Source organism: Beauveria bassiana (assembly GCF_000280675.1).
Source record: "Beauveria bassiana ARSEF 2860 unplaced genomic scaffold BBA_S00002, whole genome shotgun sequence".
In the NCBI taxonomy this organism is placed as follows: Eukaryota; Fungi; Ascomycota; class Sordariomycetes; order Hypocreales; family Cordycipitaceae; genus Beauveria; species Beauveria bassiana.
Genome location: NW_007930837.1, coordinates 546605 through 572597, shown reverse-complemented (window position 1 = coordinate 572597; position 25993 = coordinate 546605). Strand labels below are relative to the sequence as shown.

Below are 25993 nucleotides of genomic sequence, written 5' to 3'. Positions count from 1 at the left end.
GACACAGCACCGAAAATGAATTCTTGCATTTCATCATCCACCTCGTCCCATCTACGGACTGGGGTGAGGCACGGCGCAGCCAGCCGGGCTGGTGTGAGCGGGGTCGGGCTTGACTGTGCTGGTGCTATTGCCGCCGGGACGGGGTGGTGTGCCGGGCTGGTGGCGGGCAAGACCTAGGCACGTAGCAATCTTGTAAAAGACATCGACGTTGCCGTAGGTGCCGCCAAAAATGTCTTGACAGGGACCCCAGGCATAGACGGGGACATCGGTCAGGGAGTGGACACCAACGGCCTCGTCCGTGTGAAAGGTGCCGTTGACGACGAAGCCGTCGGGGCTGTCTTTAGGGTTGAGGTAGTACTCGTCGCCAATCTTGACGGCGGGGATGCGCGGGCCCTCCTTGTGGACAGCAAAGTTCTCGCGGATGTCGGGGTGCGCGGCGACACCACCAGCAATGGCGTAACGAGGCTCCCAATTGGTAGGAAAGTTGGCGCCAGTGCCGTATGTGACGCCGTCGGCCTTGTGATACTGAGAAAGACCAGACTTTTCGTAGGTGCCAATGGCACGGCGCTTGCCACGCTGATCAGGCTGCTCCTTCAGGTACTTGGTATCGGCAGAACCGTAGACACTGCAATGAATTAGGAATTGACTCTGATTTGGTGGGATAGGATAACTTACTCGAAACCGTGACCGTGGTCAGCGGAGACGAGGACCAGAGTCTCGTCACGGATTCCGAGCTCCTCGAGCTTCTTGATGGTGGCGGTGATGGCGTCGTCCATTTCAAGGAGATCACCCAGGGCGCGGTCATAGTCAAGAGTATGCATCTGCTTGTCAATGGAAGCACCCTCAGACATGAGGAAGAACCCCTTCTCCTTGCCACGCGTAGCGAGAATCTCGACAGCTTTGACGGACATCTCCTTGAGGCCAGGAATATCAGTAGCAGAGCTGTTTTTGCCAGAAGGGTCGTTGGTCAGATTCTTGATGTTGTCCTTGTACACGTTGCGGTCCAGCCAGACGGGAAGGTTGCTCTGGCAAAAGACACCGAGAGCAGGCTTGCTGTTGTCGGCAGCCTGGAGGGCAGTGTTGTTGAGGCTGACGGAGTAGCCCTTCTTGAAAAACTCCTGATAATAATCCTTGCCCTTGTAAGAGCCCTTGCCGGCGATGAACTGCTCGGCGCCGCCGCCAAAGAAGACGTCGGGGCCCTTATTGGCAGTCCAGGTCCAGTTGGTGACACCGTTGAGAGCCTGATCAATGAGAGCGCCGTACTCGGCACGCTTGCGGGTGTGGCCAGTGAGGGCAATCGGAGTGGCATCAGCAAGGAAGGCAGTAGAAACGGCACCCCATGCGCCGCCCTGACAATGTTAATATTAATAGTCTGTTGGAAAACATGGACAGGCTTACCCAGACACGCTGAAAGATTTCAACAATGGTCTCAACCTTGGGGTCATCAAAAGCATCAGGCGAAGAGTCAACGTGGACGCTAAAGCTGGTTAGCTATATGGAATGCCATGCATTGAGAAAATCCCTACCCCATGGCGTTAACAGTGCTCTTGTGGCCACAGTAGAGAGCAGAAGCAGAATTGGCAGAGTCGGTAATGTAGGAGTCGAGGGAGTGAGTCATTTGGTGACCGATAACAGGAAACTCATCCATCTTGAGGACGGACTGATACTTTCCGTTGATGCTCTGGTGTCCCAGCAGACGGGCGGCGGTGATCTGGGGCATCTGTCAGCTCTGCGCCGTTGCGCGCTGTGGCTAGTACTTACCATGTTGGTAGTCATACCATCACCAATGAAGAAGACGACGTTCTTGACCTTGCGCTCCTTTGAGATGTCGCGAACAAGCCAGTTGGCGGTGGTCTTGCTGCCATTGTAGTAGTCGAGGGTGACCTTGTACTTGCCGGGTTCGTAGAGGGCAATGCTGCGATAGGCCTTGGCGGCGACGTTGACGACGGAGGGGGTTTTGGCATCCTCAGCGTAAAGATCCTCATACCACTTGAACTTCCACTTTTCGAGCTGGGGCTCGGGGATGTTGAAGGCTTTGGCAAAGTCCTTGGGCTGCTCGCCCTCCTTGGTGATGGTGACCTTGAACTTCTCGTCGGGCTTGCCGTCGTGGGCAGCCTCGGAGCCGTTGACGGGAGCGTGAACCTCGACGCGAAGATCAAAAAGCTGGCCGGGTAGGAAATCGCTTTGATCGGGGGGTAGAACGCAGCCAAGATCGGGGCAGCCTCCGAGACGCTGGAATGTCTGCGCAGAGACCTGGCCAATGACGGCGGCCGCAATGAGCGCGGTGGCTGTGGTAGACTTGGCAAGCATAGTAACGAAGCTTCCGATTAAAGAAAAGAAATAACCAAATTGACTTCCTCGCGACAAGGCTTGGACCAAAGTTGACAAAGCTTGGAAGCCAGCTTTGTGAAATGAGGAGGGACATTGCTTTTTATATGCTTGGCGCAGCTCTCTTCTCGGCGATGACTGCCACGTTTTCCACGACCTGGGCCCTGATCCGGGTGCCGTACGGTGAGCTAGCGACGCTAGTTGGGAACAAAAAAGCCATCAAAAGTTAGTTGCAGGGAGCTTGGTGTAGCAAAGATCAGCACGTTGACAGGCGCGAGGCTACTGGAGAGTCTTGGCCAGTGGATGCACTGTCAAATAGCGTCATGCTGCGATAAGCAGGAGGCTGTGGAGTGAGTGTAAAATTGTCGTGCGATATTGCTCTTTCTCCTCCCGATGTGTAGGTAGATTGTTGCGTGCTCTGCTCCCGCGGTCTCAACGCAAGGTCACTTTGTTGGACAAACCCTTCACCATCAAGCAAGACAGCCACGTGCGTGCGCCACGCCCCATTTGGTCGATGTTGGTATTTAGTGCGGGCTGGATATCTGGGGGAGTGGAGAGGAAGGATTAATGCAGAAACGAGAGTCGGCAAAGGCCGTTACTTTGCATACCTAGCGGCTGGATGTGATGTTGATGCGAGGATGCAAGTGGTCGTTGTGGCTTTGGCTAGAACAAGGCTACGCAGGTGGTGGCAGCAGCTGGACCAGTACCTATATTACAGGGCTCTGCTGTACAGAGTATAGGTACATACCTAGGTAGGTACCTACATAGGTACTCAGGTACCTAAGGTACTTTAGGTAATAAGGTTAACCTGTACGCTTGTCTTAGCGGCTCCACAGCGGCCGGCCCTTGGCGTCTTCTCACAGATGCGATCCACGCCTCGTGCGTCAAAACTGGAGCGTCATTGGCGCGCGAAAATGTCATGAAGGTGGGTGTTTGTGAATTGGATTCTGGCTTTGCAATCGTTCCAATTTTGGACTTTTTATTCCAGGTCGGTATCGGGCTTTCGGTGCAACATTTGTACTTCGTAGACAAAATGGAGAGCCGTTGCAATGGCCAGCACTAGAGTCATTAAAACGAGTACAAAACGAGTAAAGAGACTCATCTGAACAGGGTCACAAACTGACAAAAGCCGCCTTCCAAGTTGGAGATGAAAACGGGGTGATGATCCATCAGCAACCAAACTACGCCTCTGCCAGCGCTAGTCATGAGCTGCATCAATTATCATTTCATTGCCGCAGTGACATGGTCTTTGCATTGCATGGCGTTATATCCACAGCGCACAAGTTCTCTTCATTTCGCTAGTCTGTCCGTTTCGGCGATCGAGCAGAAGTCGTTCGTCATGCTTCGTCGACTTACTGACCCTTCCAATTCTGGCCAGGGTGGAAGCCGCCGGGCCACGTTCTCTAGTACTGATCTGGAAAAAGTAAGATTCAGTCAACAATTCCAGAGTCGAGAAACGACACCATTAATCAGTCTAGCACGTTGCCGCACTCCAATTAATTACACGGCTTTCCATACATGGTAAGCGTAGAATACGGCCCGGAACGACCAATGTAACGCTAGGAACGTGGACGCGCCTAGGGCTCGGGATGCCGACTGGTTGTTCATCCAGTGACTAGATCCCGAATTTTCATGTCGAGAGAAACCTACGTATTGCTGCCAGCCAGCTAATGCCAACGATGGACCCAGCACCCACGTGCTGATGGACCTGCGTACCATGGACCTAAACACTCGGAGACCAACGGGCTCTTCGATGGGGATTTGCGTCCTACTTGATACCCAAACCTCCATGCCAACTTGATAATGGATCTTCGGAACCATCAGGCGTCTTTTGGTCTCCCTATTCGACTTGCGAGAATGTCATCTCGTCACATCGCACATTGATGCTTCGATTGTGGCTTGAACTCGATACAGCCCCCTGCTATTATCGCCACATTTGAGACAAATAAGCAAAAAAGTTGGAAACTGACTCTCGAGACCATATGATCTATACCTCTAGTTCGATCCAAGAATCTCCACCTCGGGCTTGAGTATGACCAAACGAGGTTCGGCTACCTGCGCATCCACTGCTTCTTATTTCGACTGCGAGACGCCGCGGACCATCGAATTGTTAGCCAGATATATATTATTCAGCTTCAAATATAGTCTCATGCTGCATCTGGAGATAGCCACCAGGCTTACACGTACCAGCCCCGTCAGTACGGGCTTCATAATGGCAATGTGTACTGCCGCTCCAGCTCCATTTCAATATATCAACTCCCAATCGTCTTTTTGCCCCGATCGTGATATCGTTGTTCAGTAGTTGTCTACTCGCGCTTATCTTGTAAAAGGTCACGATGAAGGACAACCTTACGCCAAACCACAGCTCCGCCAGTGGCATCACCCAGAAGACCACGAAGAAAGAAGTCGGAGGCCCTCAAGCATTAATTTACGGGAAGAAGTTTTGTTCGGGGATTGTAAGTAGAGGCCGAGGTTGCTCCTCAAGTATATGCGAGACAACCTACATCGCATATTTCCAAAGCTATGGTAATCGAATAACCTTGTTTCCTTCTTGAAAAACGCATGTGATAAAAACTTCAGTGATTTGTGAGATTCAGACTGTCATAATCTTCTCAGCTGGAAGCGACCGTGGTAATGTCATGCCTTGTCTCAGAAATCGCCACTCATGAGCACATGATCAGCTGGGGGCTACGGACCCCAGGGACTACGCTCTTGAATCCCAGTATTCTCTCGGTTGGTTGTTTGGTTGGCGACATCATCTTCTTCCGAGCTTCGGCCCGACTCCTCATATGCACGGGGTAATAATGGGGCCCTTGCCGTATTCCCAAAGCCAACTCGATTTGCTGCAGTCGCTGCACTGGTGGCGGAAGCATAGTAGTCTTCGAGCAGCAAGTATAAAATCTATATCAGCGTTTCATGTTAGTCAGTCGTAATGTCCACCACGAAAGCAGACATACCTTGATCAGACCACTGATCATTAAGACTCCAAACTCGACCCCAGATGCTCTTTGTAGCGTCGCCCGGAAGGGTTGATTGCAGGCAATTGTTCTGCCATACATTTCCTCGCAGCTGCGGGCCGTTTCATGGGTCGGAAACGGCCATGCTCTGTCTCTGACTGTATTGAAACCGCAACAATCGAATGCATCCTGTATACGACGGATGGTCTGAGCATCATGGCTACTGAAAATGCGTTGCCAAACAGTCGAAAGCAAGCAATCGCGTGCGTCAGAGGATGGGATGTACGAGAAGAAGAGCGTCGCCAATATAATCGTCGCCACACCCTGAGATAGCCACACCCCACGGCCAATCGCTCTGTACGCACGGGTTTCCTTAGCCCATCGGTAGTAAAAGGTTGAATCGATCAAGGCGAATAATAAAAGGAGAATAGTGCTAATGGTAAGCTCAGAAATGGGTAGTGACAATTTGGCGGATGAGATGTGCTGATATCTTGCACAGATCAGCATAACATCTGAGGATGAGGGAAAGGCAACAAACATGGCTACACCGATGAGAAGAGGCATCGACTAGACTGAGTTAGCAAAGACGAGGCAATTTGCGTAGCGGGGCTCTATTGCATACCAATATGTAAGCAACGAAGAAACTTGTTCATTTTGAGTTCGAGGCCTCGAAAGGACGAGTGCGGCAATGTGGTACTCCAAGTGATGACAGCGGGATCCTTTTCTTAATGTTGTGCCGGTTTCTGAACATCCCCGCTTTCACCGTTCACGACGGCAAAAGAAAGGTACACCTGTCATGTGACGGACAAAGTGCAAGGTGGTACGTGGACGCTACCTAGGTAGGAGTGGACGGCTGGCCATGTACTTGCTAAGAAGGGAGATTCTTCTGCTTCGAGTCAACATTAACAGATGCAGTGCTTTTTGGCTCTCGCATCCCTCTTTCTCTGACAGCCAATCATCCCTGCTGTAAGAGCTGCTTAGCCACGGAGAATATGCAGTCGAGGATCAAGATAACACCATTGACCGGTCTACTAACTGCACGAGGAACAGCTTCTATATTCTTCCGCAGGTATTCGTAAATATCAACGTCCTTCATGTAAATGCATGGGCACACCACAGTGCACACTAACCCTGAATTAATAGCGCCAAACAACGGACGGTTCAGGGCGCCCCACCCACTAACAGGCCGCCGATGCTACCAGGAGAAAATTCGAGACTGCATTCCTCCAACAATCCCTGTTCCTGTCACCAACCCAGCCCTAGCACCACCAACAATGAGCTCTGCGGATGGCAGTCGGACGGAGGGTGTAGAAATGGCTGCTGCGCGAACGCTCTTCACATCAGCGGCCGTCGAGGGCGCCACTGCCCGGCTCGGCCGTCTGGCCCTGCCGGGTCGTGCCGCCTTTGACACGCCCAACTACACGTCCGTCGCAAGCCGCGGCGCCGTGCCGCACCTGACCCCGGATAACATGACGAGACACATGTCGCCGGGCTCTACATATATGGCCCTGGAAGATTGTATGTTGATTCTTCCTGCTCTTCATCGTGAGTGGAGGCCCACCGCTAACGTGAGGGTGTCCGCGCAGTTATTGAGAAAAAGCAGCCTCCAATCTACAGGATACCCGTGAGTCGGGAAAATAGACTGCACAGCTTCACTGGTCTGCCATTGTGCAATACCACAATCCTGGCAGCCAGGCGCAGCCAGGCCGTTACCACACCCATGGGAAACACGGCCAAATCGGTCACGCTCTTCACCTCGACAGGATTCCGGAGCCTCACCATCCCAGAGTACGTTGAGGCCACTGCCCTGCTGAGACCCGACATTGTCGTGCCCTTGGCCGATTTGTTTCACATCAGCACCACGCCGCCATCCAAGAAACTGGTCCGCATGGTGGACAGGACAGAGGAATGGGTCGACCAGTTTCTCGAGGCGACAGCACCAGAGCCAAGCGCGGCGCGGCAGAGTGCCGTGTTCGCGCCAGTATTGGCTGTAGAATACCCGCTGCAATGGGCCTACCTTCAACATCTCGCAGAGGACGTCCTCGAGTCTCTGTCCGGTCTTGCTCTATACGACACACAGCTCCTGACTGATATCATACCAAACTATGCACCGCTTCGCAAACTACCACGCCTATCCTTGGACCCCCCCGAGACGCCCCACGAAGTGCTGAAGCAGATCGCCCTCGGCGTCGACGTCTGTGTCCTACCCTTCATCAACACCGTCTCCGACGCGGGCGTCGCCCTCACCTTCACCTTTCCTGCAACTTCCTGCTCCTCTGCCTCTGCGCCGCAGCCACTCGGCACTAACATGTGGTCTGAGGAGCACGCGACAGCCCTGCAGCCGCTGCGCGCGGGTTGCAAATGCTACGTGTGCACTACGCACCACCGCGCCTACCTGCGGCATCTGCTCAACGCAAAGGAGATGTTGGGCTGGAGCCTGCTGCAAATACACAACCACCGCGTCATGGACGACTTCTTCGAAGGTGTTCGCGCGGCGCTGCGGGACGGCACTTTTGGTGTCGCGGCGGAGCGGTTTGCGCAGGTGTATGTGGCGGCCTTCCCCGACGGGACGGGGGAGAGGCCGCGGGCACGGGGACACCATTTTAAGAGCGAGTACGGCCAGAAACAGATCAACAAGACAACGTGGGTCGATGTCGAGGCGACGCTGGCGGTGCAGGCCGAGACAGAAGCATAAATGAGCACGGATTGTGGTATGCTGGTAAACAAACGATACTACTCAGCACTGATGCATATATGAAGGAAGGGTCTTGATATGTGAGTTGATCATTATATTGCTATGTAATTGGCCAGTATCTAGAACGGGCTATTTAGGTACTCATGGGCGGCAGAATGCATACGGATCAGCTTCTCTTAAATTTCAGTCAAAACTTGCTACACTTCTAGATGGAGCAACTTGTCACGCAGCTTAGCAGCTCACGTCCTTTCCGAATGAAGTCTTTGAGGCATCCCGATCGCTGGCCCACTCGGAGCACAAGATTGAGCTGCAGCGCAGAGCACAATTGGGGGAACATCAAAGGAAGAATATGCTATCTAAACTTAGAAGTAGAGAAGGAATTTTTTTTGTCAACCGGACATTCTCGAAACATCGGGGTAACTATGCATGCCAATATTGAAGCACAGACCTGCGCCAAGAGACGTAATTAACACATCGAGAACAGGGCAAAAAAAGAAATTATCCCCGGTGTCTCTGGCCGGTCGCGCTGCTCCCCTGGTCTAGGCCGCACTGCCGCAGACGTTGTCTCAGAGAGGTGCCGGAATTAGAGACGAAAATGTCTGAGGATCCCAGCGAATCTGCATGCGACGAGTGAGTCACATACTGATAGATGGTTCATGTCGATGAAGACGTAAGAGATTGATGGACCTGACAAAAAGAACATCGACGAAATTATCCGAGAAAATTTGTCAGAACATATATCTTGTTAAGACGAGTCTGAGCTGACGCGGACACACAAGTGATAAGCCCCACTGGCCAAGCTTCCGACTGGACCAACCGTTCCGTTTGCCCCCCCACAGCAGCGACGGGTCAGCCAGCCAGGCCCAACGATTGTAACTTCGCCATCTAAACCCCAAGATAGAAAAGCACCAAAGCAGTTCTTGGACTTTTGTCCTTGACGAATTGCTTCCCCCTTCCCTAAGCATATTTTATTAACCCTTCCTATCGCTCTGTTGCTGTCTTGCTTTGCTCACACGCCATGGCCGCATCATGACCGATGAGCCTGACGACGAAAACAGACCGCTAATGGCCACCCACGACCATATTCACGGCGCCGAGGAGCGCGGGCGCAGGCGCCCCGACGACGACGGCACAAACAAAAATACCATGACATCTACGACTGCCACGCCCGAGGATGGCTCGTCCAGTGTGACATCTGCTCTCTATCACGACAATAGCGACGACACGCCGACTCCACGTTTCATCCAAGATCAACAGCAACAGCAGCGGGATGCCGGCGATGCTTCTTCTCAGCGGAGCCATCACCACAAGTGGCCGAAATGGGTGCCGTATTCCGTCGAGCGCACCGGCCGCGCCATCGCACGCTGGTCGCGGGGGCCTCCCAACGCTCAGCCCTACCGCATCAGGCCCATCTTCCCCGCTGTCCAGGAGTTCCCGCTGCGCGTCCTCGACAGGCTGCTACCGGGCCGCCGGCGCCGCCGCTGGCTGCTGTTCTTCTACCTAGCCATATGGGTCGTGGCGTTTGCGCTCATTAAGCGCCAGGAGACACTCGCGGGCAACATTGCGGACTGGGGCCGGCCCAAACCCATTGGCTGCGGCGCGGCCTACTTCTCGCGCAGCAACATCTGTGGCCTCGACGGCAACGACTGCCGGCCCTTCAACGGCAGTGCCCTACCGTTCCGCTGCCCAGGCAACTGCGCCAGCTACCGCGTGCTGAACCCGCGCGCCGTCGGCGACCAGGAGGTCATTTACCGGCCGCTGATTGTGGGTGGGCCCACGACGGATCTCGAGCCCGAATTGGCGACATATCGCGGCGACTCGTACATTTGCGGCGCGGCTGTGCATGCGGGCGTCGTCTCCAACACCAACGGTGGCTGCGGCGTGGTGAAGCTCGTCGGCCGCCAAGAAAACTTTGTCTCGTCGGTCCGCAACGGTATTACTAGCGTGCCGTTTCACTCGTACTTTCCGCAGGCGTTTCAGTTTATCAAGGTCGACTGCCACGCCACCGACGCCCGCTTCTCCATTCTCGCGCTGTCCGTCGTCTTCACCGCCGTGCTCGGCCTCTTCACCTCGTCGCCCGCCGCATTCTACTTTCCAGCATTCATCGGCGCCTTTTGGACCGTGGGCATGGCCACGGACACGCCATCCTACACCACCGTGGCGGCACTCTTCTCCAACATTCTCGGCAAGTTTGTGCCTGCCATGTTTGCCGGCTGGGTCATGTACGACAAGATGGGTGTGCGGCGCACCTTGCAGGGCCTCACCGCGCAGGTCGAGAAGATTGTCCTTTGGCTCGGCGCGTGCTGGGTCGGCGCGCTCGACAACTACACGCTCGATTTCATCCCCATCCAGCGCCTCAACGGGCACGACCTCGCGCAGCAGCCCGGCGCCCGCGCTGCCCTCGCCATCATCGTAATTGGTCTCTTCTTCATCATCGTCTTTCAAGCCTGGTGCTTCCGCCAGGAGGCGCGCTTCAACAAGTACATCAAGCTCTACGCCCTGTTTCTCGGTGGCATCGTTCTCTCCCTCATCCTGCCCGGGCTGAACCTGCGGATCCATCATTACGTGCTTGCGCTGCTGCTGCTGCCCGGCACAAGCATGCAGACGCGGCCCTCGCTGCTCTACCAGGGCCTCCTCGTCGGGCTCTTCATCAATGGTATCGCCCGCTGGGGCTTTGGCTCCTTCCTCGAGACCGACAGCGCTCTGCAGGGTGACGCTCAGCTCGGCACGCTGCTTCCCGGCATCCGCGCCCCGGTCATTGCCTGGTCCAACGACACGGCTGCCCAGTCATCCATTACCTTTAAATGGGACCTCCCACCGCTTGACGAGTACGACGGCATCAGTATCCTCGTGAATGACGTGGAGCGGTACCGCGCCTACTTTGACGACACGCTCTCGCCGGCGCAAGAATACACGTGGACGCGCAACTCGAGCCTCGGCCTGCCAGAGTACTTCCGCTTCGGCTTCATGGTCGAAAGTGATGCTGGTGATTATACAAAGGCGGGGGTCTGGAGCAAGGATGGCGAATGGACAGAAATGGCAGCAGGCCCTTCCAAGTAAAGAATTTTCATACACGAGCATATACTATAGACAGAATTTTGGTTCACGCAGTTGCAATGTATTTACAACACTCAGTACATGACGATTTAGAAGAATCGAATATACTCCGCAAGTTCGGTTCATAGGAGCAAGCTGAGGCATGAATGATTCATCTATTGCCGCTACGGTCCGTCTGTACCGGTTACAGCCTTTCGAAGAGCCGAATCTGGGCCTTGGAAGTAGTCAAAAGCGTCCGTAGTCTGAACTATTAGCGTACGAGCAGTGGCTCTACTACTTCTTGCCCTCTTCGAGAGCTCTGGAGTGTAGGCCACCCGCCTAGTAAACCTTGACTGGCCACTAATCTGCAGGTGGTTATAATAAACGACACCACCAGTCCTCGATTCTTGACCGTTAGAAGCTGTGTGAATTTGAAGAGCGATGCATGCTGCATCGAGGCCTGCAAAGCGAGTTTCCACGCCACCACTTACAGTGCGGTCTGCCACCCGCAATTTGATCATATAGCAGCACATGAGGATTAAATTAGGCCAAGGGTATCAAAGCTACTTTGAATTGATGTATTATATCTTTTGGACTCTGGAGCCAGTTTGGAAGTTTCTTTGGCCGATTCTGTTGCAGATACAAATACTTCGTTAATGTACTTAGTATGCTCACCAGTTGTTAGGCCTTCTGCCCAATTTGACGGGGACATTTGTCGATGCGCAGAAGTTATGACGTTCTAAGTTCTTTACATTCAAATGACAGCACTACAAGCGCTCTAGGCCCGGAAGGCCGTTGCAAGACAAAGAGCTGGCCAGTTATCGCGAAACTTGAATCGCAGCACAGCCTACCCTGCAACCACGATGGCGTCGCGGCCCGACGACTTGACCGCGACATGACCGCTACCCAGACATGACCAAGACATGATTATGCAGGGGAACTTGAGCATTGTTTTGACAGAGAATGCCAAAGAGACCAGACAATGGTGCAGCTGATGCTCATTCACCTCGTGTTTATCAAACGAAGGCCGCCTCCATCGTGAGATGCTACAAGCCGGAATATATCTGCATTTGAGTAGCTATACCAAAGAACAGAAGAAGGTTTGACTGTGTCAGTAACACTTCCGAGAAGAATCGCGATGGATGACATCTACTTATCCTGCCCACGCATCACAGTTCTCGAACCGATACTACTAGCCTTTGCCACCCACTTAGACACAGCGTCAAGACGGATGAAGTCAGCTTCGGCTTTCTACTGGCAGTTTTTCTGCGCCGAGTAACATGTAGCGGCAAGATCATCTGCCAAGTTATACCAGACAAGCTGAATAGCGGAGAGTTAGCCGCAACAGCTCGTTTACGTAGCCAACGGAGCTCAGCATTACGACCCAGCTATCGATCCAGGGCTGAGGGCTAGCTATTGGCATCGCCCAACTAGGAACTTTTACGACACTTTTACGATGACGCATTGTAGAGGAAATGCAGCTTTACAAGAGAAGTATTCTCCGCACCCGAGTCGGAGGGTTTCTCTGATTGCTTGGTTGAGAGTACTCAAGATCGTAGTATAACGGAAGATCATCCACATCACCTGCCACGTTTCAATCCCACACACAGGGCACGGAGGATTCTCTTTACAGAATTAAAGAAAAAACCCCCGACTACCGGGAATACGCATAGTGATGGAGCAATGTAATGCTCTACCGAAGTCAGCTTAAATTCACAACATGAATCCTGGGACGTCTTGTTTCATCCTCTCCTTCTCGGCCCATATGTTGGTAGTCCATGAACGGCTGAAAGACTGACTACCTGTACTTGAGATTTCTTGTGTAACCCACCACTACAATCAATAGCGTGTGCCTTTTCTGACTGGAACCCATCCACGGGGAGAAATATAGAAAAAAAAAAAAGTCCCCCAAAAATGAAATGCAGGGGCGTGCATCTATACCGGTTTTACTGCGTCTTGCCTTGAAAACCCTCTCTCGTGGTTGTGTGACGAGGTAATGTGGCCAAGAGCAGGGCTTGAAGCTTGTTAGGTAGCCACCCCTCCCTCCCCACCGCTCCCCTCCCCCTTCTGCGAACCCCGGCAGCCTGATTGCGAACAAGTTTTCTTGTTCTGAATACCAATAGTGTGCGGGTGTGTGAGGGGAGGGCAACGCAATCTCCACAGGTAGACGCCCAATCAATGCTTGCGTCAAGCCACACTCTACCTGACGCTTTGCATCATTGCGCCGCTTCGCCATCAAAGAATCGAAGCTCTCAAGTCGACAAAGAAGAGGATCGAGAGGGGAAGGAGCGGGTAGGGAGGTATTGAGGCCGGAACCGAAGCCCCCCCCCCCAAAAGCTTTCTTCAGCAGGATCCATCCTGGCGCCCGCGCGCGCGGAACCACTCCTCCAACCCTTCCCTTCCACATGGCGTGGCGGCGGCGACGGCGCCTTTTTCCGGAGCCAACTTGGTGCTTGTTGCGAGGTTGCTCCTTTCGGTCTATTACCCAAGCTGGTCGTAGGCCGAACCTTGATGATATCTTTGGAGAAACTAGGCAGTTTCAAGTGCCGTAGTGGGAACAAGCAGCGGAGATGGGCGTCTATAAAGAATTCTTGTTGGTCGCCCTGATGGATTCCCTGGTTCCTGGGACGGCTCTTCAGCTGGGCAAGCGCAACGCCACCTGGACTCGACACAACCCAACAGAGAGACCGAGAGTTGTGGTGTGTTGTGCCTGTGCACCTTGCTCCCCTGTGTGCCTTGCTGCCTGGGCTCTGATGCGAGGAGGAGGACGGCCAGCTCGATCGACCCTGCCCAGTTCGGAATTGTACAGCGCCGTGTCTAATTATCAAGTGCCGCAGCTAGTGTCGAAATAATTCCGTCGACCCCATCGTAACTTTTTAGTTTCCCCAGGCGCGAACTGCATGCGCAGAGGCCGACCACATGGAGCCCCCGACGCAGGAGCACAGTTTATCGATGCTTTTGGCCTCAAAAGACCTTGTCCATAACTAAAGCAATGACCTTGTCTGAGAAAATCTGCCTACTCGGCAAAATTGTACCCCAATCGTCTGGGATGGGAGTTATCCTCCTTTCCATGTGACGCAGAGGTATTTCCCTTTTGGTACTGCTGCAGACACACTAAGGCACCCAAGACAGCAGCTGAGCGTTGGTCGTCGACGACTTTCGCCGGAAAGAGGCAATTACGAAAGCAAACAGAAAAGAAAGCAACCCTCTACTATCAGCCCGGCTATTTGGTGACCAGCACACCCCCCCCCTTGCTCCAGACCATTCGCTCTCCGTTTACCCGATGTAAGCGAGTCTGATCACGACCGGGCTTCGCTATGCGCCGTATTACTCCCATACTGGGGGTTTGGGGCAAGGTCTCGTTGGACAGACAGGTCGATGAGACTAGTGGATGTAACCTTGTTCCAGCGTAACCAAGATGCCCGCGCGAGATCTACGAGACAAGCCATGATGTGGATTGTGCAGCAAGCGTTTTCTCGCACTCGGCCCCGTCCGTTCCTCCCTTGTTGGAGAGCTAACTAATTAGCGGGCTACGGAACGATGGGCAGACCTCCGCGGCTCTCTTTTGCAGTCACCCCCTTGCAACTATGGAGGAGCAAGATGAATACACACCACGAAGCCTGCAGAGAACAAGGCCCATCATCTGCGCAAAAAAAAAGATGACTATCGGTAATCATCTATCTTGTTTTTCCCTCTCTGCGGGCTGCCGTTCAAGTAGTATCATGGAGATATTTCCAATTGCAGATGCTGTGCCGTGGGGTCTTTGTGCGATTCAAAGGGGGGGCGGGACAAGCACGCCACGAACAACATGTACTGGGGAACACCCCCAACATTCATGCACGTTCCAATGCAGGTCGACCGGTGAGAGATAAAGATGCTCTGATTCCAGCATGGACAGTGTGCCTGGAGCCGAAAAGAGAAGTGCAAGACAACGACGGGACGAGGAGGGAGGGGCGCCGAAGCAGCCTCACACATGCTCCAAGATATTACGGGCCACCGTCGACTCAGATAGTACATGCGCCTGTGCATATGATGTGCTAAAAACGGGCCTACTGGTACACGGCATCGATGCTGGGGGGCTGAAATCTTCCACGCCGACTGCACGCCTCTCTTGTGGCCTGCATGACTGATTGCATACACTGGATGCATTGCAGCTAATCTCTAAGATGGGTGGTAATGGGGATTTGTAAATGAGTGTGGTCGCCCGCTTTGCTACGACAATAGCAAAGTACTCCATGGCGGGCCCTCGGAGCCTGTTTTCCCAACTTGGCCTCACTTCTGCTACGTGGGAGGGTTAGAGGGGATCAATACTTGCTCACATGTGGCTTCGACTTGACACTGTGCATGTTTGGCCGGCCGGCACGGAGCGCAGGATGAAGATTGGTTTCAGGTCTCGTCAAGATGACTGTACTTGTTGTTGTTGTTGTTGTTGTTGTTGTTGTACATGGGCAAGGACGACCAGCCGCGGCTGCATATTGCATCAAGAAGGGATCGCCGGGCGCATCCGCCCTGGCACCCTCCCTTTTTTTTCGAGGCTCTTGCCCGCCAACCCGCGTGCTGCTGTTAGTCAAAAAATCAGTAATAATGGTGAGGCTAATGGACAGAGAAAAAGTCTGATGACGCCTATAGGCAGCAGTTACATAATATGGCAACTAGCTGGACCCAGAATAGTAAACGAGCAACTCCATAACTAAGGTAGTTACTGGTAATCCGTACTGGGGCCGGAATGCTACTCTGGTTTACCGCAGTAAATACCAGCTGCCAGCACCAGTTATGATGTACCAGTATGATGTAGCCAGCCAAATTAGTGGACAAGAAATCATGGCGGGTACCTAGGTATACACGGCTTTTCGCCCATGATTAGCGGGGGTTGTAGGTAGACTAGCGCCATAAGGTATCTTTTGTCCACCAAGTGCCAGTGTGCCAGTGTACACCCCGCAAACAGAATGTCAGCACTTTCTGCAAGCATTCTCTTGGCGTTCATCCTATTAGTGCGCAGGACAGCCAACCATCTAGGAGAGCAGCATGTCATCGAGGGCCGAGACGAATCTGACCACACATCTCATCTCTTCGGCTACTACTCTACTCCTCTTTTTGTTCTCACGAGCCCCCTCCCCTACGGCGCAGAGAGTAGAAGCTAGAGAGTCAATCTGCCCACTTCTGACTATTCTGTTGCGTCGTCACCGTTTCAATACTTGTCGGCACTTACTCATGCTATCCCTGCAGTGAACCAGTTTCTGTTTCTTATGCTACTTTCCGACACTTGCTCGGATATTAGGGCAGGGGCGGAAATATCTACAGGCATCGCAATGCCAATCGAGGTTCATATCGGCAAGGATGGGCCCCCTCATGTACAATGCAGACAGATTGAATACAAGCTACGGGGTACACAATGATGATGTATACAATAGAATATCCGGAGCGGTCAGCTATTACTCACACCATACCATGCCTTCCCCCAACACTGGTACCGACCCTGGTCGTTGTCAGGCGAGCACCGAACAAAGGGCCCCCCCTTGGACATTGTATAACAGCGCCTGCTATAAGTCAATCTAGCAGACCACCCGACGATCCGTTGTGACTGTGTGAGCGTCATTATTTCGCCATCTGCAGAATAAATGAAGGCTACATGCGAACGGATGAAAAGTATTTGTTGAATTTATAATAAAAACGAACAGATTGGGAACAAATTGAGAACGGATTGAGAACAATGATGCCATCTCCGCGGCTGCTGGAGCTCGCACCATCATCTCATTACATGCAGCATACGGACTTATTCCTACTTGCCGTATTCTTTTCCTTTGCCCACGTTTCACTCACTCTGCGGGCGCACTCGGTGTCGGCGGCCGACTGCCGTCCGCCAAGTTTGCTGGTTTGCTTGTAAAAAAAAAAAAAAAAAATTCATGAACTCGGTAAATGTGTTGATGGGGGGCGCCAGGGCAACTAACTGACCTGCCAGATCCATTTTCAACCGCATTAGCCTATCCCGCAATAGCCATCATCAAGCACCACTAGTAACAAACCAAGTAACAACAACAACAACTCATCAAGCAGTTCTGCTCTCAGTTGACTCCTGCGGCGGACGCCGGACATCCCAAGCCGGCGCTAGAGAAGCGGAGAGAGGCAAGTAATAAACTAAAATAACAAAATAAAATGAAATAAAATCAAAGTGCTCTGTGCTTTGCTCTTACAACAAACCATGTAATGCTCATTCGCCCTAGCCCCATTCCATCTTCAAAGCTACCAGTTGCATTTGCACATGCTACAGCCGTTCGTGGGGACTACACGCCACATGTTACAGAACAAGATGAAGAGGAGTGAGTAAGTCATCCTTTTGAGATGATGAGTGAACCAACATCACGGCCCCCCTCCCCTCATTCGACCTAGTTAGTCATAAGCCAAGATGACTTTCAGGTGAAGCGGGCTATCAACGGGATGAAGACTGTTGAAGAGCGGCTGCAATACCTCAAACTTGTTTTGCACCCTTGCCTAGGCTGGGCCAATCTATGCTGCTACTCACCTGCCATTAGCCGTAGCCACGCAGCAAAGGAACCGCTTTGCTTGCCCGCCAGTCAGCTCATGTTGTCTGAGATCAAGCCCGAGTTACACAAAGAAGAATTGCCGGCATCCCGGGTGACCGTACGACTTGGAACAGAAAGACAGCTAGCCCGTCCCTCCAACAACCATGGTAACCCTACCTTTCCTGCCCGCCCCTCTTCCCTCGCTGGCGGCGGTCGGGGGCCGTCTCTAGAGCTTTCTAGCCCGTAGGTTAGCTTGGCGTGGCCGCGTGGATCAGCATGCAAGCGCATGCTTTACACGCCACCAACTGTAAAGCATGGCACCATTCAGACAAATCGTCCCCCGGGGTTCCCTGGGTTACAAAGTCGGCCTCTGGTCACGCCTTGCCGCCGTCACAATGACAAAGACGCGCCTTTTCATTGGAAGAGAGGTACTAATCGACCGAGACGCACTGCATCAGCGGGACCATCTCGACGTAATGGCTGTCCACCGAGACCTAGCAATGGAGCAATTGGGGCCATCCGAGCCCCCAGTCCATGGGCTGCAATCTATTTTTTAGCTGCCGCCCATCGTCTGGCCACTAAGCGGAAAAACTACAACTACCAGGCCACCCTCCATCATCCCGACAGTCTGGTTCATGGTACGAAATATCGCCGACTCTCTCTTTACCAGCACCAGTATGGGCGGCGGGGAGGTACCCAGGACCTTTTGCGCAAGCCCATGCCATATCAATTCCCAGTGTCACCGGAACTCCATGTCGCTTTCCATTCACGCCCCTCCTTTGCTCCGACCGCCGCCGAAATCAACCTAGATTGCCAGGCCACTTGCTGGCGTTTTGCAGGAGACGATGGATTTTGCAGATGCTGCCGTCGGAAATCCATACTGTCGGGACCAGAGTGATTAGCTGGTGTCCTTTCCAGCTCTCTTGTCGCCCCAGAGTATCAATGTGCGACCTCAGGCAGAGTCGGTCGCGGTGCTTGAAGTAGAAGCAGAGCACCCTAACTTGGATCTCCCCTCTAGTTCTCGGGGGCCGAGACATTGTGAACCAGCCTCTCCCGCTGCGTGTAACATACATGTGTGATATAGGTAATCTTAGGCGCCTGGCGAGACTGGCTGCGGACTGACCATGGCGGCGAGCCCTGGATTTCAGCCGAGCTGCTAACTACCTGGCCAAGATCGCCGTAATAGTTGTCATTCCGCATGTTTAGTTATGCTGGGGTGGCCAGGATGCAAAGCGCTCCGGAAGACCCGCCCCACTGCCAGCCTGCTGGGTATGTACCCATACACTACTTTTCTCACAGCCGACGCTGTACGGATAGAAAGCGAGTGGTCACTCGAGCTGACAGCGTTAAATAGAAGGAGAAGCGAAGTTCAAGCAGGTAGTCACTTTCCGGAGTTCCGGAGGCTGGGCTGGTAGACTCGATGCTGATTTTAAAGTGCTAGTTCCGTGCTCGCTCGCGCCTTGACGGCGCCTTCTTCGCATCGGGCTGCACCTGGACGCCTCTACCCGACCGCCTGACCGTAGACGCCCGAATCGCAGGTGGGCATTGGATAGCGTCAGTCACGAGATGAATTATTTTGCCGAACCGGGAATTCATCATCCAAATTAGTTTGCCCGCAAGCCCGCAGGCCCGCCACAACCAGCGCGTGCCAATCCTCCTGTGCCCCCGGCCCTGCAGGTGATTGCTGGCGCCATGCACACTGTTACCTCGCTATTCCGCTCTGGTCGAGTCGAGTGAGCCTGTGGCTGGCGCAATCGCCCATGAACCTCTGCCGCCCATGTACGGATACCTGCGCCTACCAATGAGTCGTTGAGCCCATCTCGTCAATTGTGCCAGCGCGAGCTTGAGCAGCTTGCTCTCCCTTGTATCAGCGGCAGCTCTAACGAGGTTCAGCATGGGAAGCTACAGCTGTGGTCAGTGGGAACCGTGAGTTACTGTGTCGTGCGTGTCTACTCAACTGTCGTGTCTGCGATAGTCGGCGGCATGGGCTGCGGGGTGTCTCACGTCGGGACTTGCAACGGGCGGGCCGGTGGGGGATGCAAAGTCTACTTGTCTACCAAGTATGACGGCCGAGTGAAAACCACACAGTAAGGAGGAACGTAGCCATCTCTCCACGTGCTCTCCTGGTACAAAGCTGCGACTGTGTTGTGGCTTCGCTGCTCTTAGGCCTGGTATCGGCCGGGAGGAGGCAAGGCAGGGGTGGCTCTCGGGGACGAAGACACGGACTGCCGAAAGAATGGCGCTCTTAAACGACTTCACCAATCACGCGCGGTAGCGCTGGCCCATGAATGGAACTGATCTGGCGCCGCCACGCACTATGTGCCTGGCAGTTGGCAGCCAAGCATCTCTCCGTTTTGCAATTCGGCGACCTGGGAATAACTAGTGTCTCGACGCGAGTATGTTCTTGGGCCAAGGTCGCCTGTTTCCCCACCGACTCTCGTCTGTCATTCGAGGGGAAGTCGCGACGAGGAAGTGCACCTGCAATCTTCTACGTCAGTGCGAAGAAGCGAACCCACTGGAAAGAGGAGCAAGGCGCGCGGTTAGGTGGCTGGCATGCTGGTTGGTCAAAGAGCGAGCCTGTTCTCTTTCCGTCTCTAGCACAACGAGCTGCTAAATAAGTGCAGTGGGAAAACCCCCGAGAGTTTTCCGTTGCTGGACTACCGAGTACATGTTCAGCTCAGATCCTCGTGTGTCGCAGTATTTCTCTCGTCTTTCAGCTGATCAGCTGTACAGTTACTCGGGTGTTGCGGCATTCTCTAGCATTTGCGTTGGTAAATCTTGCTTGGCGAGGGTTGGTGATGCGCGCGCCGGATGGTGTACCGTGTTGTCGTGTGATTGTCGTATAAAATCTTCCCGTGAGACTTTAATTGACCAAAACCAACATAAGCAAAAAAAAAAAAGACAGTGGTGGATTATGAGCACACTGCTGAATACTGTCTACGCTTCTCAGTGTGGTGCCAAGCAAACGGACACCCAGCGGGTCACCGAACTCTCAGCCGGTTTGCTGTGGGCGTCGGCGAACCATCTACTAGGTAATTACAGAGTAGATGTGTCAGCAAGCGGGGGATATCTTACATCTTACCACTGTACCAGTAACTCGGCCTTGCCTCTTTCTCGGGGACCGAGTGTATTTGTCCCCGTTATCGATATCTCAAGCCAATATTGACTTTAGTGTAGGTTGCAAGCAAGGCTGCCTTTGCCGCACTGCTTGCTACTATTATATCGAGAACAACGGCAGTCCAAGGCACTTGTGTCATCGGCCGTCTGTATTCAAAACTTCATTATAGTTGGCCAGACCACTGTGACTGTGGACAAAATGGCAAGTTGGATCGATGCTAATACGGTACGTGTTACCACGCTACTCTGTCTCTGTCATTAAATAGGACATCTTTGTTGGTGGTGGCTGAGCACAAACCCTTGCATGGCTGTGGTCCTGTGGACACTACAGGACACACCCCTACAAGATCTGGCTCTGGCTACTTCCCCATTTGTATTGCCGGCAAAGCGCCTCGGCGATGAATGGTTACATTATGGCGTCGCCAGCGTCCCTTACTCCCTGGTAATAGCTGCTCCATTGACGGAGGGAGACAAGCCTGTTTGCTCGGGTCCTGGTACTAGACCCAGTCACAAGGGTGACAAAACAGACCGCCGGTGCTTAAGCAGACGTGTCAGCAACAGCAGTGTATTTCTCCACGCACAATATTTTGTAAAATATAAGATAAATATGATCAAATTCTTTATATCATTCTATACGTAGCAGATAATTTAATTATGGGATTTGCTCTTAATATTGTCTTTTTTTTCTATCATTAAAAATGAGCCTTACTCAGTGTGCCGGCGATCTGTTCTGTCACCCTTGGGGCCAGTCTGTTTTCCTGACTCCCGACTCCGACCCAGGTCAGGCCTTGGCTTCGGCGCCAGGCATGTATTGTACTCACCTGACAACCAGGCAAGGGAGAATCAGACTCTGGTGAGTCGTGCTGCGCACTCTCTGCGGTGCCTGCCGAGAGAAAGGTCTCAAACATAAATCTTGGCTCAGCTCCGGGCGAGTCAACTACCACGTCGGCACCGCCAAGTGCAGGCTGCATCGCTCTGAAAACTACAGTGGGTTGTAGCTCGGCCAGCATCTGCCGTGCCACACCAACTACCAGCAGGCTAGTCCCTAACGGTGACTGAGTTTGCTTTGCTTTTTGTGAGGGGTCCTCGCAACTGTACGACTTGAGCTCCAGCTTGCCAGGGCTGGTTGAGAGAGCTGAGCGCCCTGGTTAAAAGATAGCGTGGCAGCCAAGGGCTAAAAGACTAGTGCATCGCATGAGACAAAATAAAGGGAAATAATGATACACGGAAGCCTTCATCGCTCGGCATATGCATCGATGGACTGAGATTTCTAGATGCCGGCGCTATAATATTCTTTGTTCTCAGATGGATGATCGCTCGAGACACACATATGACACTAAAAAAATGCCGGCCTAGACCGCATTTCTTCACATCAAGCTTGTGCCACGATAAGAGCAAGTGAAGTTGCTTTGAAAAGCCGTCTCCAATTTCTGCGGGAGCGATTATCCACAGGCGAGGTCCGAAACTGACAGAGCGATGACGACTTGCAATATTAGATGATGCTGTCTAGTCCGGGCCTCGCCATTTTCTCCTTCCTGGCAGTCAAGACCCCGGGGGAGGAGAGGAGGGGGGGTGGGTGTAGCAAGAATGGCCACTTGCATCGGGGACACGGTAGTTTGTGTGTCATCTGGGGGGGCGAGCCGTCTCATAGGTTCAGAGCGCACCATTTCGCCTCTTTGGGATGAGCTATGGACACGGGACGGAGATGATGCCCAAACTGGAACAAACTGTATCTTTGTTGACGGGGGTGCCATGCTCTCGCCCCCTTCTGCCGCCGAGTGGACATTCCAGCAAAGGCTCCGATGGCGCGCCATCCACAGCAGAAGTCTGTACATTGAGATGTACCACTGTCGGTTATTCAGTGCATATCTCCGTACTTTGTCGTCGAGTTTATTTAATGACCCGTACACGATTGTCGTTTCGAGAAGAGACGCCTGTGGCACGTAAAGAAATCCGTCGTGGTGTTTACGCGAGGGTTTTGGTGATGCCCAGTCAGGCTCGAAATTCCCGTTGCCTGCAGTCAAACAAAGTAGTTCAAGCCATCCATTGGTAAATACGTATGAACTATTGTATCTGGCAAGGTTGAAGTGGAGGATGGCTTATGGGTGGTGGCTGCGAGCAACAGTGAAGAGCAGCCATGGCCTCAATCAATAACATGTCCAACTATTAACCAACTACTGGTAGGCATTTACCAGTAGCCATTAACAGTTGCTGCGGTCAAATCGGCCTTTAACTACTATGCTCACGAAAAACCCTCACCATTGCCAGCAACCGATCCCGGCGGTCAACTTTGCAGTCATCGTGACACAGATTCACCACAACTCCCCCACTATCTCATTATTTTTTGCTGACGACTGAATTATTTAAAAAAGAAGAGAAAATTACCGGACGGTGGACAGAGCGTTGGCCCACCCCCACCAAGCCGGCTCTTGCCATGAGTGCCGACGGACGACGAACCCTGCAGACAACTAACGAAAAAGAAATTTTCACATTCAAGCCGGACCCCTTCTCCCGCAACAGCGGAGCCCTCCCCCTCCCCCCTCCCCCTTCGGCAGTCTCTCGGAGCGCAGCATCGCTCTCTTTCCAGCGCGGCGACAGCAAAGAAACACGGGGTGGGTGGTTCCAGGCGCACTCCTCTCGTTTGTACAGTACAGTACAGTACAAACACGTATCGATTCTTCCCTCCCCCCTAGCTTCCCGCTGATGCTTGGCGAAGACTCGGCAATGCCAACGAATGTGACATTGAACGGCCTGATGTGCTGTCTTTACGCCTTGCCCCCCCGCTAGCCAGTGAGTTGTTCGGGCCAGCGGCTGGTGCTATTGCGAAACGTAAGGACAAAGCGGTCCCGGCAATGACGCGCAGGTGGCAAGCCCTACCATTGCTGGCCTCTTTCGGGGCTTTTCAGCTCATGCTACAATGTCGCAGCGTGGCAGCGATACAACAAAACGAATCGGAGACTGAGGTCGCCTGAGGCAGACCTCACGGCCAACGGCAGACACGCAGGTGCTAAACTTACTCAGCAAGCAAGGCCAAGACCGACTGTTGGAAAGCATCTGGGTTATAATTAGGGGTCGGGAGGCCCTCTGAACTGCTGTACCACCACTCGTATTATTAGCAGTCTGTGCCATCGGCGCTAGCTTTTCGCAACGTCGTTCGTTGGCTGCTGTTCTACGCCGAGCCGGTGTTCGCCGACTCGGTTGAGCGAGTCAAGTTGCGCAAGAACGCAGCGAATCCTGCCAAACCAGGCTTGTATGACTTGCAACTCGAAAAAAAAAAAATAGCAACCGCTTGATTGCTTCGCCACCAAATGCTGAACCCACACGCTGCTCGCAAGGCGTAAAAAGAGACACTGGACTCAACGTTGGCACGTTGGCACGTTGGCACGTTGGCACGCTATGTGGAAATGCTACATAATTTGCCGCGACCATCAGCCCACCGGACCGGGCGGCAACTACTCCGAGCCCATTCGTACTTTGTGAAGCGACCACTGGTAGACGTCTTATATCCAACTAAGAGTGGAAGATGCTTGATGGGAAGGCAAGAGGCTAATTTAGGCACTGTTGTCCTGGCCTGGGACCCTGCAGTACAGGACAAAGTCAGCTACCATTGGCACTAACAAAGCTTGAATTGGTAAAAAGCTGCCAAGACTTGCGCCAGTATGAACCGCGGGTACTAAGCCTGGCTCTCGGCCGGAAATTTGGAGTCTTGTTACGAACCAATGCCGCCGCTAATCCGTAGGAATACCCATATGTGAAGAAGCTGTCAACCAAACGAGTATTCTAGCCGTTGCTGACTGCCAAGAGTGTGTGGTCTGTTCAGCAAGCGCCGTCTTGAGCTCAAATTTCGCGTCGCCCCCCCAGCCAAGGCGCTGAAGCTCCGTACCTGCAGGGATCGCACAGAAGGCTGGACACTGCTTCTGGTGCGGCCGAAATCCAGATCGCCCCCCCGATGCCTCGGGTGCTGAAGCAGCAAAACGTGGAGAACGGCATCAAGTCGTCACTAATACAGCGGCTCCGGCGTGGTAGCCACACTTTGTATGGGATTGTGTGTCCTCGGTCCACCTACCAGATTGTCGCCATCCACTAATTATCCGTTGGCGGTTATGAAAGCCCAGTTCATTACTTCCATGTGGCACCGTTTATTATGACCTTACTTCCGGTCCGGTCACCCTAGGGTGAGGGAGCGGTCAATCTCTCCCATTCTTTAAAAGGTGCTATGCCCACACCCACACTGCAAGTTGACAGTACCGCGACAAGTCAACGGATCAACATCAACATCAACATGAACAAAGTGCTGGCTTTCAAAGCGCTAGGGTTGCAAAAAGTCCTTCTGTGTCGTAGACAAGAAATAGTTGCCCAGTTTCAGTCGGGTCCTGAGTGATGGGCTTTTGCATTAATTAGACCTTTGAGAGCCGTTGCGGTGGCACGAGCTATAGCCAAGGAGGGGGGGGGGGCTGTAGGCAGGATCCTAGAACTAACTTAATAGTGGTCATGATATACAGAAGCAGACTTTTGGAAGCTGTCACCACTCGTCAATGCCACAAGCTGGCTGGCTGGTTGCTCTCGTCTGCCTACCACCATTGTTGCTTGCCCACCATCGCTTCATAACCGAAAAGGCAACAGGCTGCGGCGTTAGTGCCTTGTGCTGGTTCTTTTGACTCGAAGCCAACCGCACTCGCCACCCCCCCTAAGTCGTGGAGACAGTTCTCACACCCTCCCCTTTGCCAGTGCCGCCGCCGCTCCCCGATAGAGGGGGGGGAGGGGGGGTGGCTCAGGATGTGTCAAGCAAGGTTGGGGGAGCCCTGAACGACGCATGTTAGTCGGTAGGAGATGTGTTAGTCTGGCCCCATCCCTATACTCCTACGAGAGTGCAACATGGCTTTGCATCCAGCAAATAAACGCTTCACGTTCGTCCCGGCAATCTGGTAACGGCTTTCCTTGGCTGATTTTGCATTGCTCGGTCGTATTTTCTCATCCTTTGGCTCAGCTGCCCCATTTCTTTCTTGTTAGTTGTTTTGTCCTAAAAACGCCCGTTCCCGTCCTCTTTGCTCTTTCTTCTCGATCAACTCGTACCGACCCAACACAACAACTGCATGCATCATAGACTTATTGGCCGGCTTTTGCCACTTCCTCTCTACCAACAGAATCGAGGTCTCAGTCTTTTGACGCACTACTGTAACCGCCACACTGCATCATCATACTTGGTCGGCAGATTGGTACCGAACCTTGACTATACGCACAGAGCTTTTGCCGACCGCCAAGCGCTACTGGCAAGGTAGTATCCCACAGAGGGTGCCTTGATATCATATATCTCTATCCCGCTGCAAGGATCCCTCTCA

General features: G+C 53.1%; 3 protein-coding genes across 3 annotated transcripts; 2 read left to right on the top strand and 1 right to left on the bottom strand.

Moving 5' to 3' along the window:
* Positions 1–51: 51 nt before the first annotated feature.
* On the bottom strand, positions 52–2310 carry BBA_00847 (alkaline phosphatase; the record flags this gene model as incomplete). Its single annotated transcript, XM_008595944.1, has 5 exons — positions 52–625; positions 676–1349; positions 1399–1477; positions 1527–1711; positions 1762–2310. 5 exons carry the CDS (start codon positions 2308–2310, stop codon positions 52–54), a joined length of 2061 nt encoding a protein of 686 aa, XP_008594166.1.
* A 4249-nt stretch (positions 2311–6559) lies between these two features.
* BBA_00846 (tRNA-guanine transglycosylase) lies at positions 6560–7980 on the top strand (the record flags this gene model as incomplete). The annotated part of the gene is made up of 2 exons (XM_008595943.1): positions 6560–6803; positions 6872–7980. 2 exons carry the CDS (start codon positions 6560–6562, stop codon positions 7978–7980), a joined length of 1353 nt encoding a protein of 450 aa, XP_008594165.1.
* A 1029-nt stretch (positions 7981–9009) lies between these two features.
* BBA_00845 (LCCL domain-containing protein) lies at positions 9010–11040 on the top strand (the record flags this gene model as incomplete). The annotated part of the gene is made up of 1 exon (XM_008595942.1): positions 9010–11040. One exon carries the CDS (start codon positions 9010–9012, stop codon positions 11038–11040), a length of 2031 nt encoding a protein of 676 aa, XP_008594164.1.
* Between the last annotated feature and the right edge of the window lie 14953 nt (positions 11041–25993).